Raw genomic sequence first — 15,926 nt, forward strand, 5'->3', positions numbered from 1 at the left:
GTGTACAGATTTAATACCTGAGGAAGTAGGTGGAGTTATTGGAGCAGGTTGACTGACCCGTATGGTAGATTTAATGAAGAAATACACTTAATCCACAATCTCTCCCTCATGTAAAGTTGGGCTATGTGAGATACCCTTTAAGAGCCTACATGCTAAATATTTGGTAAAGTGTCAAGTGTATGCAGACAGGAAGAGTATCGAATGCTAGTGGAGGTTAGATGCACCCGGATCGAGCAAGACAGAATTGGACTGTCCAGCGTGTGTCCTACCTGGAGGCGGTGAGAAGAGTTGAAGGAACGAGTAGAGCTGTAGATGCGTGCATCAGTGAAATGTGTGTGTAAAAATGTGTGCTTTGTAGCATTTATTGCAATGGTCATTAACTGCACAGCACAAACGGAGAAGAAATAGGACTAAATTGGCATCATTTTAAGTGCAGCTTAACGTTTTTTGTGGGACTCAGGGATTTGACAGAAGAGGCAGTACAAGTAACCCTATCAACGAAGATACTGCACTAACAGACTCCTGAGCCTGTGTTGGGATGTGATTTAAATTGTAATGTGACTGAAGGAGGGGGAGTTTTATTTTTTACTTTGTATGTCGGTTTTAACCCGTAGTTTACCACCCATACAATAGGTGGCGGCATGCACCTTTAACAGTTGTTTGCGAACCGTCATAAAATCAAAGAAGTTAACGGAAGTTACCAGTTACCAAGAACAATTTCCTATTTTGAATTTGTATGGGTTATTTAGATGTTTATTAACATCATGGAACTCACAATATGACTCATTTAACTAGACAGTATCACATACTAACCTCAGGTAGTCTTTAATTCGCGTTGGAGACGAGACTTGGTTGATTTATGTTATCTAGGTAACGCTAGCAAGCTAGCTGTTAACCTTAGCTAACAATAATGGCTAACAGTAATTGTATGGTTTTTCACACTCAAATAGCCTCCGTCATGGAGGTGCTAGCGAATGCAGCCGTGTCAGAGATCTGTAAACTCGTAGACGACGACTATGCAGTGTTTCGTTTAGAAATAACTCAAAGCCAGAAAGAGAACAGGGGATTACGGAGGAAACTACAGTTACTGGAACTGAAGGTGGCACGGGAGCGGGCAGAGAGGACAATACGAGAGCGTGTCCTCGCTAGTCGTCCAAGTAGTGTCAAAGTCGTCGACCGATACAGAATAGCAAGAGGTACATTTGACAAAAGGCCGCCCGTTCATGCCTGTAGCCCCATTACTCTCTGCATTAGCCAGCAGATCCGAGTCAGCCATATTTTCTGAGTAGATTTAAACAACGGAGCCGGGGCGAGACATGGATCAGAAAGCATGCCTCAATCCAGGGATTAAAAAATGTTTTGTATTCTGAGTTGTCCAATTATCCCAATTGTTACACTGAGAGATTTGAAAGACTGCTAGTTTTTCTGGAAAACGGGACTGTTCACTATCATGCTAGGTAGCAGAAACCACAGCGGCCATTTTGGGAATGGCAGTGTCAGCCAATCAGCTCCTTTGTTGTTCAACGCCATTCCATAATGGCTACTGTTAGCTAGCATGAGGACAAACATGGCAGTTTACTTCACTAGCACTCTTCAATATTCTCTGTGTAACAGTTGGGATAATGGGACAAGAGTGTCCAAAGCAGTTCTCAAAAGAAGTACATTTTCTAAACCATATTTCACTCCGGCTCCACATGTCTTAATCTACACAGAAAGTCTGTCAAATCCTAGTGCAGCTGTATAGACTGCAAACACTGCACGTGTTCAGATGTGTTAGCGAGAATTGTGTCTTGGTCAGTTTTTGAATAATAAGCAATAATTCCCCCAATTAATTAGCTATCTTGCGCAAAGACACATGATCATATTCGAACCAGACTCTTATCTGATTATTGATTTACTGCATTTCCTATTTTTTACTCAATGAAAACAATGTGGGACATGGAACACTATACATTGATCAATAAATAGTATATTAAGAAGTTGAGAAGTGTTACCTTGCATTCTTGCCAATTCTAGACAGTGACAAAACTGTGAATAGTGTACAATATAGCATTGACAGTAGCTAACCTAACCGCCTCTTTTCCCCCAATCACTCTCCCAGGTGAAGGACATCTCACTGAAGGCTACAGAAGCATTGTGAAGCCAGCGGGACACAATACATGGAGAGATGACCAACCAATCACTGTTGATGAGGGGAGTGGAAACTCAACCCAGCACATTATCGTGATAGAGGTTAGTGTAATAGTATTACATAAAAATTACAGTACATCAAATGTGTCCAGTTTATTTCAAAAAGGCTCCCCTCAGCTGTTCACTTGCTTACATCCTCATTTATCTGTGAGACTTCAATATTACATTGTTATCCAATTCTACTCATGATACCGGTAATAACTGGGGATGGGCATTTTAAATATTTTCACTATTCAAATAATTATAATTGTATTTAATTGAGACAAAGCCTTTTCATAGTTAAAATAGGCCTATGATTTTTTTCCTTCCAAAATGAATACTGTTGCAAGTATTCGAATACTAACCTCCATTTAGATATTCAAATAACCTCTCCCATTCCTGGTAATAACCTCCTCTCTTCTTATGTCAGTCTGCAGATGCAGAGGATGCAGGTCCTGGGGTCAAGCAGGAGAGGACTGGAGGAGAGGAGGACCCACAACACAACATTGACATCCAGACTGGAGCAGCGTCTGGAGTGGCGCCCCCTGTAGCCACAGAGGACCTATCCACCCCCAACGCGCCCCAGGCCAAGACATGGCACAGCATCACAGAGGTCAGTGGAACGTGGAATGCCGTCCTTAAGTCAGAGACAGACACCAAGACTTTAACTGTAACACACAGAATCTGACCACAGATCAGACCCATAAAGACTGAGTCTGGGGCCACTAGGCTGTCCTGTTCCCAGCTCAGAGTATTTACCGGTATTTCACCAGAGCCAGAAGGCGGTTCATTCCCCTGGAGATGGTGAGGCGTTAGACACTAGTATTGATGATCTATCTTGTTCTTACACTACAGAGATGGACTCTGGCAACATGCCTGTGGGGTTTAGACACACAGAATGATCTGTCTAGAGGAGAATGGAACTGGTACAATAGTATTGTATACTCTGAAGGGTGCCTAGATTTGAAAGGGTAGGTTGTAGTCTTTGGTAGATGAGATGAGGTGAAAGTGGAGGGTGACGCTCCTCCCACATGGAATGCAGATAGTCACCTAGGAGACGGACACTCACTGCAAATATTTATTAGATTACAGGGGAAGCTTTGAGACAAATCCAAATGTCACGACTCACCCCCCTGTTAATGCGTTCAGGGATCGCGATCCAGTGTTCATGCCGAGGGCACTTTCCGATTCACACGGCCGTGTCCTTTTCGATCAGGTTTTGAACTCAAATGACAGAGCTCGAACCCAGGCTCAGGGAGGTCGCGCAACATCAGGGGGTAGTAAAGAGAAACAGTTCCTCTGCATGTTCTGTAACAAAGGCTTTAGCTGCCTTCATTGGGTGGGGATCCACCAGAGGGTCCACACAGGGGTGAAATCCTTCAGCTGTATTCAGAGTCACATGCACTTAGCCCAGGCTTGCATCCTGAAGAGGCACCAGAGGGTCCATACAGGGGAGAAATCCTACAGCTGCACCCAGTGTGAGAAGAGGTTCTCCCGCCAGGATCATCTGAAGATGCACATGAAGGTCCACATGGGAGAGAGGCCGTTCGCCTGTACTCACTGCGGGAAGAGGTTCTCAGAGAGGAGCTCTCAGGATACACCGGCAGAATTACCATTCCAGTCTATAACATAGAAAGTAACCATTCTGCTCGATAGCTTCTGAGGTTTAGATCAAACCCTGCATTAAAGACAAAGATTAATTTTCTTTGTTGTCAGCAAAACATATCCACCGATGCATTTGGAGTAACAGATTTCAGTATAGAATATTACTGGGTAGAATATTGCATCTATACATTGTGTGATATACAGTGCCTAGTGAAAGTCTACACACACCTTGCACAGTCTTCACATTTTGCTGCCTTAAAATTAAGTCTAAAAATGATTAATTCGGATTTAGAAAGTTAAAGTATTGTGGTGGCAACACCTAACCCTGGAACAGTTGTATTCTTCACAAATTATACACATTTTAATGCCAAATACACACCAGAATGACTTTCCATAATGACTTTCCAAGAGGTGTTGAGTGATCCTGACTTAAATCTGAGACAATGTTTGAATATTGCTGTCCATCAATTATTCCCAATCCAATGTACTGAATTTGAGCAATATTGACAGGAACAATTAATATACAAGTAAAAGAATAGAAAGACTTGAGTAAATAAGGATAAAGTGTGTGTGTGTGTGTGTGTGTGTGTGTTTGACATACCAGTCAACAGTTTGGACACCTACTCATTCCAAGTTTTTTATTTATTTAGACTATTTTCTACATTGTAGAATAATAGTGAAGACATCAAAACTATGAAGTAACACACAAGGAATCATGTAGTAACCAGAAAAGTGTTAAACAAATCAAAATATATTTGAGATTCTTCAAATTAGTCACCCTTTGCCTTGATGACAGCCTTGCACTGTCTTGCCATTCTCTCAACCAGTTTCATGAGGTAGTCACCTGGAATGCATTTCAAAACAGTGAATTTGTGGAATCTGTCTGTCCTGAGTGGCACAGCGGTCTTAGGCACTGCATCTCAGTGCAAGAGGTGTCACTGCAGTCCCTGGTTCGAGTCCAGGCTGTATCACATCTGGCTGTGATTGGGAGTCCCATAGGGCAGCGCACAATTGGCCCAGCATCGTCCGGGTTTGGCCGGAGTAGGCCGTCATTGTAAATAAGAATTTGTTCTTAAATGACTTTTCTAGTTAAATAAAAATGATTTAAAAAATTGCCTTGACGACAACTTTGCACACTTGGCATTCTCTCAACCAGCTTCATGAGGAATGCTTTTCCAATGGTCTTGAAGGAGTTCCCACATATGCTGAGCACTTGTTGGCTGCTTTTCCTTCACTCTGCGGTCCAACTCATCCCAAACCAACTCAATTGAGTTGTCAGGTGATTGTGGAGGCCAGGACATCTGATGCAGCACTCCATCACTCTCCTTGATCAAATAGCCCTTACACAGCCTGTAGGTGTGTTTTGGGTCCTTGTCTGTTGAAAAACAAATGATAGTCCCACTATGCACAAACTAGATGATGGCGTATCGCTGCAAAATGCTGTGGTAGCCATACTGGTTAATTGTGCCTTGAATTTTAAATAAATCACAGACAGTGTCACCAGCAAAGCACCATCACATCTCCTAGTCCATGCTTCACGGTGGGAACCACACATGCAGAAATCATCCATTCACCTACTCTGCGTCTCAAAGACATGGCGGTTGGAACCAAAAATGTCCCATTTGGACTCATCAGACCAAAGGAAATATTTCCCCCGGTCTAATGTCCATTCTCGTGTTTCTTGGCCCAAGCAAGTCTTCTTCTTATTGGTGTCCTTTAGTAGTGGTTTCTTTGCAGCAATTTGACCATAAAGGCCTGATTCACTCAGTCTCCTCTGAACAGTTGATGTTGAGATGTGTCTGTTACTTGAACTCTGTGAAGCATTTATTTAGGCTGCAATTTCTGAGGCTGGTAACTAATGAACTTATCCTCTGCAGCAGAGGTAACTCTGGGTCTTCCTTTCCTGGCAATCCTCATGAGAGCCAATTTCATGATGGCACTTGATGGTTTTTGCGACTGCACTTGAAGGAACTTTAAAAGTTTTCCGGATTGACTGATTTTCGTGTCTTAAAGTAATGATGGACTGTCGTTTCTTTTTGCTTATTTGAGCTGTTCATGCCATAATATGGACTTGGTCTTTTACCAAATAGGGCTATCTTCTGGGAAATAAACCTACCTTGTCACAACACATCTGACTGGCTCAAACGCATTAAGAAGGAAAGAAATTCCACAAATCAACTTAAGGCACACCTGTTAATTGAAATGCATTCCAGGTGACTACCTCATGAAGCTGATTGAGAAAAGGCCAAGAGTGTGTGAAGAGGTTGCTACTTTGAAGAATCTAAGATATATTTTGATTTGTTTAACACTTTTTGGGTTATTTCATAGTTGTGATGTCTTCACTATTATTCTGCAATGTAGAAAATCGTACAAATAAAGAAAAACCCTTCAATGAGTAGGTGTGTCCAAACTTTTGACTGGAACTGTATACGCCAAAAAGGTATTTTACACATTGTGTTTGTACTGTGTAGGCTATGATGTTAAAAAATGCCTATTTCATTACTTCCATTCAACTACCTAATTTTTTTCGCCAGATAGTTTTAATTTGAAAATGCATTCAGTTCATCAGGTTCATGCAGATTTTTAGTTGAGACGTTGTGTGGTTATCATGTTGTGTATTAACGTTTTAATAAACACAAAATGGGACTTTTCATTCTAAGACTTTCATTGAGACTTATTTTAACATACATTACATATGATCTGCAAACACACAGTGCTTTATAACCAAAACACTTACCAAAATAGTTTAGTCACGTTTGAATGACTTTTGACTTGTCATAGCTGACTTATTTTTACCCACAACATCATTTATGTCCACCATGATGGGTTTAACAACAATGAAGTCATTCTGTAACTACAGTATAGGACTCAAACATAGTGGCGATGGGTAAACACTCCGGCGTCATACTTGCTAACATGAGAAAAAGTTTGAATTAAACTGTTTCTCTGTCTCAAAATGTGCATCAACCAAATAACATTGTTGATCAACTTGCACGGGATAAGAGGGTTAGCCAATTAAAATTGTCCATGTAGTTGGATGTGATCCAACACTTGTTCATTAAAACCAAAGATTCACCTCTTCCTCTCTGTGAAAGCATTCTGATAATCAAAGCAACTAGATTTACATTTACATTTAAGTCATTTAGCAGACGCTCTTATCCAGAGCGACTTACAAATTGGTGCATTCACCTAATGACATCCAGTGGAACAGCCACTTTACATGCGTTTAACTGACTGGTCATATAGTGTAGAGCGTCTCAAACTGTTTTCCCTTTGAAATGTAGAGTGTGAAGGGAATTGCAGCCAACAGCTTGAAGATTAAGAATTAATTTAATAAGTAGCTACATCTTTCTTCAGCCTTTCAGACAAAGATATTGCATAAGCTATTACACGGACGTGTCCACTTAAATGTAGGCCTACAACCTTTTTATATGCATTTTTATAATGATCAACTTTGTCACATGCATTATTTGACTCGAGGACCAACAGTGGAGCGTTTTTTCCTCTAATAAAAACTTTCTCCCGAGGGGGATCAAAGCTCGCGGCCATCATCTCTCTCCGTCTCTGGGTTTATCACGCCACCAATTAGTGATGGCAGCCAAGAGGAAATTACAGCAATTTGACAAGAAGACCAGGTGCATCTTCAACTTTTTTTTACGATGTACGCGAATAAAACTTGTATAATCCTCCTACATCTTTAGTGCTATGAAAGCACATTAATATATGTGAAACGGGTAGGCAAAAACTTTTTGGTCATATATGCGAGGTAGTAGCCTAGTCAAGGATGCATCATCATGCAATATTGGGACACACCACTTTACAGACCTAGACCTAGTGGAACAAAATAACCTTGAATTTGTAAGTTTTTTTAAAATAATCCCTCTGGTGGCCAAATTGACCTATTTTAATGAATGCCATTTGTTTGTGGATAAAAAGTCTAAGGTCTTTGATAGGATGATGTGGAATTTGTTACAGGAAATAATCACTGCCACCTTGTGAGATTAGCGTAAGGATAACATGTGCCAGGTTTTCTGATCGGACCAGCTAGAATGTAAAGAAAGAGAAAGGGGGATACCTAGTCAGTTGTACAACTAAATGCATTCAACCCAACCCCTCTGAATCAGAGAGGTGCAGGGGGCTGCCTTAAACAACATCCACGTCATTGGCGCCCGGGGAGCAGTTGTATAGCTTTTTGTCATGTGCAAGTAAATCAACAATTTTAGTTGGCTGATGCACATTTTGAGACTGAGAAACTGTTTATAATGTTAGCAAGTATGGCCCATCCATGTTGAAAGTGTGTTTATTATCTTTGTGTATGTACCTGAGGGAGTGTATGTCTGTGTAATCTGTATCACCTCACTCTTCCAGGAGGAGGAGGGTCCAGAGGTGCTGCTGGTTAAGGAGGAGGGGTGTGAGGAGGGTCTGGGGAACCCTGAGGGGACTATAATCATGGAGGACAATCAGACTACACCACCTCCTGAAGCCACAGAGGAACCAGCTGAGCAGCACAGGACCACACACAGTCTCACTGAGGTGAGCCCACTGTGAACTACTGTCTGAATGGTATTAGTTCAGGGCCTGTATCCACAAAGCCTCTCAGAGTAGGAGTGCCGATCTAGGATCAGTTTAGCCTTTTAGATCATAATGAATAGGATTATATGGAAAGATCAGCACTCCTACTCAGACTCTTTGTGGATACGAGCCCAGGTCTTGATAAATGTTGTCTTAAGTGTGGGACCATGCCTTTGAATTTAAAACCATCTAAAACAATCAAATCAACTAACAAGTTTCCATAGTACACATAGCAATCCCTCATTGCCCAATCAGAAGCTGCTCCATAGCAGGATCTCTTGATCCAACATCCTCTCACTCTATCTCTTACAGTCAGTAGACATGGAGGATGGGAAGCCTGATCTGCTACTAGTCAAAGAGGAGACTATAGAAGACGGACCAGAGAGCATTGACCTGCTGAGTGGACTAAAGATGGGGGAGCAAGGTAAGGGAGAAATACATCTGGGTCTTTTTATAAATAATGAGCTCAGAATTGGGATCAAAATTTCAAAATGGTTTGAAACAAAAATATTAATGATTTTCTTGCAGTTCCAGAGTGTACTTAAAGGAATATATGCAAATTGTCTGTTAATGCCACCTATACAACAACATAGGCCCAAGACTATACATCCTTTAAGAAGGGTTCATACAGACATTGGAAAGTCAAATTCAAGGACTTTCAGGGACTTTTTTTTCAGGCACTTAATAGTAATTTTCGAGGACCTCAATATTATACAATTGTATAATTTATATAATTGGAATTATAGGGCCTAATATAGAATCCCCCCACCACCAAAAAGTGTTCCCCCAAAAGTCCTTGTCAATCCATTGATATTCAAATTAGAATTACATTCTAAAATATGAGAATAATGTGGAGTTGCCTGACTAAATAGATTGGTTGCATGCATGGCGGTTTTCCTGCAGCCGATGCAGGCACACATAATAAAGCCGTGAATAGCGGTAGCATCAAACTCAAACTCACCGTTTGAATCTCACCATTAGTTGTTTTTTTATGAAGAGAAAGCAAAAACCAGGTTCCTTTTGTACTGGAAGGATATGTATGGAAAGACAAGTTGAAGCCAGAATTAGATGTTGTCATCCTCTTAATAACCACACGTGGTTTTACCAAAACAGAGTAGTGCAACACCCTTCAACTGAAGCAGCGGGAAACAAACGCAAGTGGCCACTCACAAAAACGGATCAAAAAGGAAATAAGGGATAATTATAAGGGAGCAGGAGGACTTATAAATTGGCTACAATAATTACAAGGACTTTTCAAGCACCAAATTGAGGAAATGTCTGATTTTCAAGGTAGGCCAATTCCAGTACTTGAATTTCTCAGCTACAAATTTAAGTTCAAGTAGGCTACTTCAAGTCCCTTGTATTAGTTAAAATTACAGGTGTAACATGGAAACCAAAATGTATTTGTCATGTCATTACCAGATCATATTGGGATGAAGCCCACTGGGCTGTGTAATGTGTTGTCATTATATCCAGAATAATTCATAGGAACAGCTTGGGTGTTGCGCAATAGTCTATCCTTCACAACTGTGTACAGTAGACTTGGTGTAATAGTCTATCCTTCACAACTGTGTACAGTAGACTTGGTGTAATAGTCTATCCTTCACAATTGTGTACAGTAGACTCGGTGTAATAGTCTATCCTTCACAACTGTGCACAGTAGACTCGGTGTCCAATCTGAGGCACAAAAACATATTAAAACATCAACTCATTACCTTGATGCTTTCTCTGTTAAATTTTACGAGACCCTGCTGTAAATCAAGCAGATGACCAACATCAATTCACTAGGGACATTAGATCCAACGTGGATCCATGCACAACTGTTCACAGGCGTAACAAATGAGACAAGTATTCAGAACATTCCTCGCAAACACCTTTTTTTCCAGCACTTGTGCCGATGTTTTATCGCATTTGCTATCACTAACAGCTGTTCATCACTTGAATGTAATTCAAAAAAATTCAGATGACGATGTGTGAAAATATCACAGCATAATTAAACAGCTCGACATCAAATGCCGCATCCAACAAGTATTATGTAATTATTGAAGAACCACGTTAATGACAGTATCGACTTAGGTTTTAAGTATCAAGGTAAGGTGACTCATTCGGTTGGAAGCATTCGATTTTGCAATCTTTTTGGGGATTTGTGCCCATAAACTGTTTTCACCCCGTAACACACGGACACACAAAATGTTACGTAGTTGCACTGTATTTCTGAGATCTCTATACAAAAAACTGTCCGACAGCTAGATCGAGGATTCTTACAGGGTTAAAGTTAGTCTAATATATGATATAATGGCAACACTGCAATAAATTTAAGGACAGAAAATAATGTTTTATGTCACACAGTGTTGGACAAATCCGTCAAGACACAACCCATGAGAAAGGGTTAACAGGTTTTAAATCAACTCTGCAATTTTATTGAATATATACTATATATACAAAAGTAATTGGACACCCCTTCAAATTAGTGGTTTCGGCTATTTCATGAACATCCGTATAAAATCGAGCACACAGGCATGCAATCTCCATAGACAAACATTGGCAGTAGAATGGCCTTACTGAAGAACTGTGACATTCAACGTGGCAATGTCATAGCATGCCACCTTTCCAACAAGTCAGTTCAACAAATTTCTGCCCTGCTAGAGCTGCCCCGGTCAACTGTAAGTGCTGTTATTGTGAAGTAGAAACGTCTTGGAGCAACAATGGCTCAGCCATGAAGTGGTAGGCCACACAAGCTCACAGAACAGTGCTGAAGCGTGTAGTGTGTAAAAATAGTCTGTTCTCGGTTGCAACACTCACTACCGAGATCCAAACTCCCTCTGGAAGCAACGTCAGCATTAGAACTATTAGACAGGAGCTTCATGAAATGGGTTTCCATGGCGGGCAGCTGCACACAAGTCTAAGATTACCATGCGCAATGCCAAGTGTCGGCTGGAGTGGTGTAAAGCTTGCTGCCATTGGATTCTGGAGCAGTGGAAACGCGTTCTCTGGAGTGATGAATCATGCTTCAACCTCGAAGTCCGACGGATGAATCTGGGTTTGGCGGATGCCAGGAAAACACTACCTGCCCCAATGCATAGTGCCAACTGTAAAGTTTGGTGGAGGAGGAATAATGGTCTGGGGCTGTGTTTCATGGTTCAGGCTAGGTCCCTTAGTTCCAGTGAAGGGAAATCTTAACGCTACAGCATACAATGACATTCTAGACGATTCTGTGCTTCCAACTTTGTGGCAACAGTTTGGGGAAGGGTCTTTCCTGTTTCAGCATGACAATGCCCCTGTGCACAAAGCGAGGTCCATACAGAAATGGTTTGTCGATCGGTGAGGAAGAATTGACTGGCCTGCACAGTGCCTTGACCTCAACCCCATCGAACACCTTTGGGATGAATTGGAACGCTGACTGCAAGCCAGGCCTAATCGCCCAACATCAGTGCTCGACCTCACTAATGCTCGTGGTTGAATGGAAGCAAGTCCTTGCAGAACTGTTCCAACATCTTGTGGAAAGCCTTCCCAGAAGAGTGGAGGCTGTTATAGCAGCAAAGGGGGACCAATGCCATATTAATGCACATGATTTTGGAATAAGATGTACGAGGAGCAGGTGTCCACATACTCTTGGTCTTGTAGTGTATCTATGCTCCCCCCCTTATACCTTAATGTAATGACACAAAAAATGTGCCAGATTATTATCAATGTCTTATCAGCAGCTATAACAAGTTGTCCAGCGTAAGAAATCCTCACTGGTACCATAGTTTATAGAAAGACCCACATACAGAACATAATAGGTATACTTCAATGGAAATAGTGATGCACCTGGCTATTTAATCAATACAACTTATGTTAACATACAAAAACACACATTATATTGTATTGTATGAACTTCACCAGGTAATTGACTCAAACTCCATATGTAGAGTTCTCTGCCAAGTTTGTAAAGTCTACTTTGTAACCTCTTCCTACAGATGGTTGGCTGGAGGCTAACAGAAGAGACTGGGCTGCCATCTTGGAATCTCAGACCCAGATGGGTGCAGCCAAGGGCCCGGGGGACAACATCACTGAGCAGGCCAGGACCAGAGGCGAAATAGTGGAGGTCAGTGGATGGGACAGCATCTTCAACTCTGGGCTGGGGAACAACACTGTTAACCACAACCAGAAACAGACAGTCGAACACAAAACAACATCCGATCTTAGTCTCCATGACAACAGATTGGCTGAGACCAGAGCGGGGCGTAGATTTGGTCTGCAGGGATGGGGATGTGTTGGTTCGCGGCGGGAGAGAATAGACACAGACTCGGCTAGCGATGCTCCGTCCTGCTCCTATAGTTGTGATTCAGAGAGACTGATGGAGCCTCAGGTTAACCCCCTAGCAGGTGCTGCCTTCAGCCTGCCTTCTATAGGATCTATCAACTGGAACATGGACCCTGCAACAACACAGACACTCCCTGGCATTCGTCCTCCTCACACTCTCCTAATGTTAAACCAGACCTCAGACAATGCCAGTGCCTCAACACTAAATGGCTACACAAGCCCATTGACAAATGACAGTAATAGTAACGCTATCAGTAGATCTGGTGTCAAAGAGAAGCGCTTCCCGTGTTCGTTCTGTGGGAAAGCCTTCAGTTTCCCCAAACAGGTGAAGATCCATCAGAGGATGCACACAGGGGAGAAACCGTTCAGCTGCCACCTGTGTCGGGCCAGTTTTTCAGACTCATCCAACCTGAAGAGGCACCAGAGGGTCCACACAGGGGAGAAACCATACAGCTGCCCTCAGTGTGAGAAGAGGTTCTCCCACCAGCACCAGCTGAAGAGGCACCTGATGGTCCATACAGGAGAGAGGCCATTCTCCTGTATGCACTGCGGGAAGAGATTCTCAGAGAGGAGCTACCTCAGAATACACCAACAGAAAATGCATAAAGCCCATGAATAGTGTATGGTGACATGTAATGTAGTATTAGCTAGTTTGTAGTTTATTCTGTTGGTTTTCGATGTAATACAGAACTGGATGAGGTAAAATGAGGATGATGAAAATGTGTGATGAGGAAGAGTAGATGATATGATATGGTGATAGTTGGTGTGATGGTGTCTGTAAAAATGCTTCCCTGATGAAATTTGACAACCATGTCCCGTTTGATGCCAGTGTTTTATAATGAAGCACTGATATTGCCTTAATTCATGTTTATTAATGTAGTGAAGCTGTGTATAATGTTGAACCAATTTCAAGCCGTTCTAAAATTCAATTTATCAAAGTGAGGGTACCTAATTTACACAAAGGATAAAGTGTTACCATAGGGAGAAAAGTTATTCTGGTCACATGTATCATTTTATGCAATAAAAGTACTGTACTTCACAATATTACAATTTTGTTGAAATTAAATACATATTCAACTCTGTGCTAACTGACTTGGTTATTTTTTTATCGTGGTAGAGACTGAGTTTCCCTTCTCTCAGTCGAACCAAAACATACTTAATTCTTGAATCAACACATGGACAATTTTTATAAACTCCAATAACTCCATATTATTGGGTACTTGAATCACAATATTAGAGATTGTCTTGACTGTGGTAAACATTTTATAATGTCTACAGTAAAGAGATTCTTATATAAACCTTTTCTCTGCTCTTCTGTATATTTTGTGTTTACAGTCTGCAGTCCATGAGAACCTGCTGATATCCGGTGTTGCTGGCGGGAGAGACTGGACCTCTGAAGTGGCTGGTCACAAACCCTGGCCCCGTATCCGAACCCTGGATCAGGAGCCGTCGCTCTTCCTTCGCGAGTCGGAACCAGGACCGAACCACCATCACACAGAACAAAACCAGTGGACAGGTGGAAGTCCTGTTGGTCATCAAAAAGACAGAGGCCCCAAACAGGGATCCACTCTGCAGCCCAGACCCTTCTCTTCACAGTCTCAGTGCAGGGATGGGGCTGATAGAGATAGACCCTCCTGTTCTCATGATACAAACACCACAGTATCTATGATGAACAGAGCAGGTCAGCCTGGGCTTCAGCCTTCACAGATAGTGGTGGGAGACCCCCCTGGTAGGAGTCTAACAGGAAGTCTGTCTTCTCCAGGATCTTGTCTAATGCCTGGTGAATGGGTTCATAGAAGGCCTGGGCATGGACCTCGCCCTAGCCTTCCTCAGCTGCCTCATGGCTACCCCATGAATACAGACAGTGTCAGGATGGCCGTTCACAACGAGAGTTACCTAGCCTATAACACAGCACCCAATCCCAACAACACCCAAACAATGGCTACAGGTCAAGGAGGGAGCTCAAAGACTCCTGCTTCTACCTCCTCTGGTGTTATTGGGTCACAACGTGGGAGGCCGAGCATTAGGACAGACGCGGACAAGCCGTACGCCTGCCCCACGTGTGGGAAGCGCTTCGCTAGGGCACACTATTTGAGGGAGCACCAGACCGTTCACACCAAGGAGAAGCCCTTCAAGTGCAAACTATGCTACAAGAGCTTCTCCTTCCTGAGTAACCTTACCAGACATCGGAGTGTCCACAACCGGGAGAAATCGTAGCACTGTGGTTTGAGATGTATGTCTGGGATAGTTATCATGTTAAGTGTCTTGGGTTAAGAGGGTAATTAAACCACATACCCTTCATTAACCCTTTAACTGGTAATTTGAAACAGTTTTTAGAGAGAGTACACCTAGGCTAGAACAAGGAAAGTTGAATATTTACCTTACTGATGTGATTGATTGAATAAAGTCCTATTATTTTACTATTTTTGCTAACACATTGTTCTTTCTAAACAAGTCTACTCTCAGCTTAAAAGATACTGATCATAGGAGATATGTGTAATGTAATAAGCTGTACATTATTTCAAATAACAGTGCACATACACTTTTTTCATTTAACCATAACCTTTGGTGACTATTTAACAGTCGGATGGCCTGGAGATAGAAGCTGGTTTTCAGTCTCTCGGTCCCAGCTTTGATGCACCTGTACTGTCTCCACCTTCTAGATGGTAGCGGGGTGAACAGGCATCCTTGATGATCTTCCTGTGACATTGGGTGCTGTAGATGCCCTGGAGGGCAGGCAGTGTGCCACCGGTGATGCTTTGGAGCTAACTGCACCACCCTCTAGAGAGCCCTGCGGTTGCGGACAGAGCAATTGCCATACCAGGCAGTGATACAGGATACTCTCATTGGTGCATCTTTGGGGACAAGCCAAATTTCTTCAGCCTCATGAGGTTGAAGAAGTGCAACACCACACGGTATATTTCAGGTTGTCAATGATCTGTATGCCGAAGAACATCGTTTTTTTAAATAGGTCTATTTTTGTGTTTTTGTATCGATGTCTTTTTTTTCTTCCCCTATCCTAAATGCTTTATTTTTTCTATGGTTTACCGCCATGTACAGTAGGCGGCGGTATGCACCTCTAAAAATTGTTTGCAAACTGCTGTAATACCGAATAAGTGAACAGTGTCCGATAACATTTTCCACGTTAAGCGTTTTTGGTTATTATTTAGACGTTTATGAACACCATTTAACTGCACAGCATCACATAATTACCTCATAATTCGCGTTGGAGACGGGACTTGGTTGATGTATGTTATGTTGGTAACGCTAGCTAG

The 15,926-nt window shown here is 42.2% G+C and overlaps 1 protein-coding gene across 3 annotated transcripts; it reads left to right on the forward strand.

Annotated features, from left to right (window-relative positions):
* Positions 1 to 648: 648 nt before the first annotated feature.
* Positions 649 to 15,910, forward strand: LOC129841490 (zinc finger protein 500-like). 3 transcript variants are annotated; one of them, XM_055909775.1, is made up of 8 exons: positions 649 to 1,196; positions 2,102 to 2,232; positions 2,600 to 2,782; positions 8,143 to 8,307; positions 8,659 to 8,770; positions 12,306 to 12,433; positions 13,987 to 14,884; positions 15,315 to 15,910. In XM_055909775.1, exons 1-7 carry the CDS (start codon positions 911 to 913, stop codon positions 14,866 to 14,868), a joined length of 1,887 nt encoding a protein of 628 aa, XP_055765750.1. In that variant the 5' UTR covers positions 649 to 910; the 3' UTR covers positions 14,869 to 14,884; positions 15,315 to 15,910. The 3 variants fall into 3 exon arrangements, with proteins under 3 accessions (XP_055765750.1, XP_055765749.1, XP_055765751.1); XM_055909774.1 differs by lacking the exon at positions 15,315 to 15,910 and having other exon boundaries at positions 13,987 to 14,956; XM_055909776.1 differs by lacking the exons at positions 13,987 to 14,884; positions 15,315 to 15,910 and having other exon boundaries at positions 12,306 to 13,733.
* Positions 15,911 to 15,926: the final 16 nt, after the last annotated feature.

The sequence above is a fragment of the Salvelinus fontinalis genome, chromosome 42, assembly GCF_029448725.1.
Source record: "Salvelinus fontinalis isolate EN_2023a chromosome 42, ASM2944872v1, whole genome shotgun sequence".
Lineage (NCBI taxonomy): Eukaryota > Metazoa > Chordata > Actinopteri > Salmoniformes > Salmonidae > Salvelinus > Salvelinus fontinalis.

Coding starts and splice junctions, on each gene's coding strand:
- LOC129841490 (XM_055909775.1), top strand. CDS start 911: ATGGCTAACAGTAATTGTATGGTTTTTCACACTCAAATAGCCTCCGTC. Junction 1,197..2,101: donor CCGATACAGAATAGCAAGAG/GTACATTTGACA, acceptor TCACTCTCCCAG/GTGAAGGACATCTCACTGAA. Junction 8,308..8,658: donor CCACACACAGTCTCACTGAG/GTGAGCCCACTG, acceptor TATCTCTTACAG/TCAGTAGACATGGAGGATGG.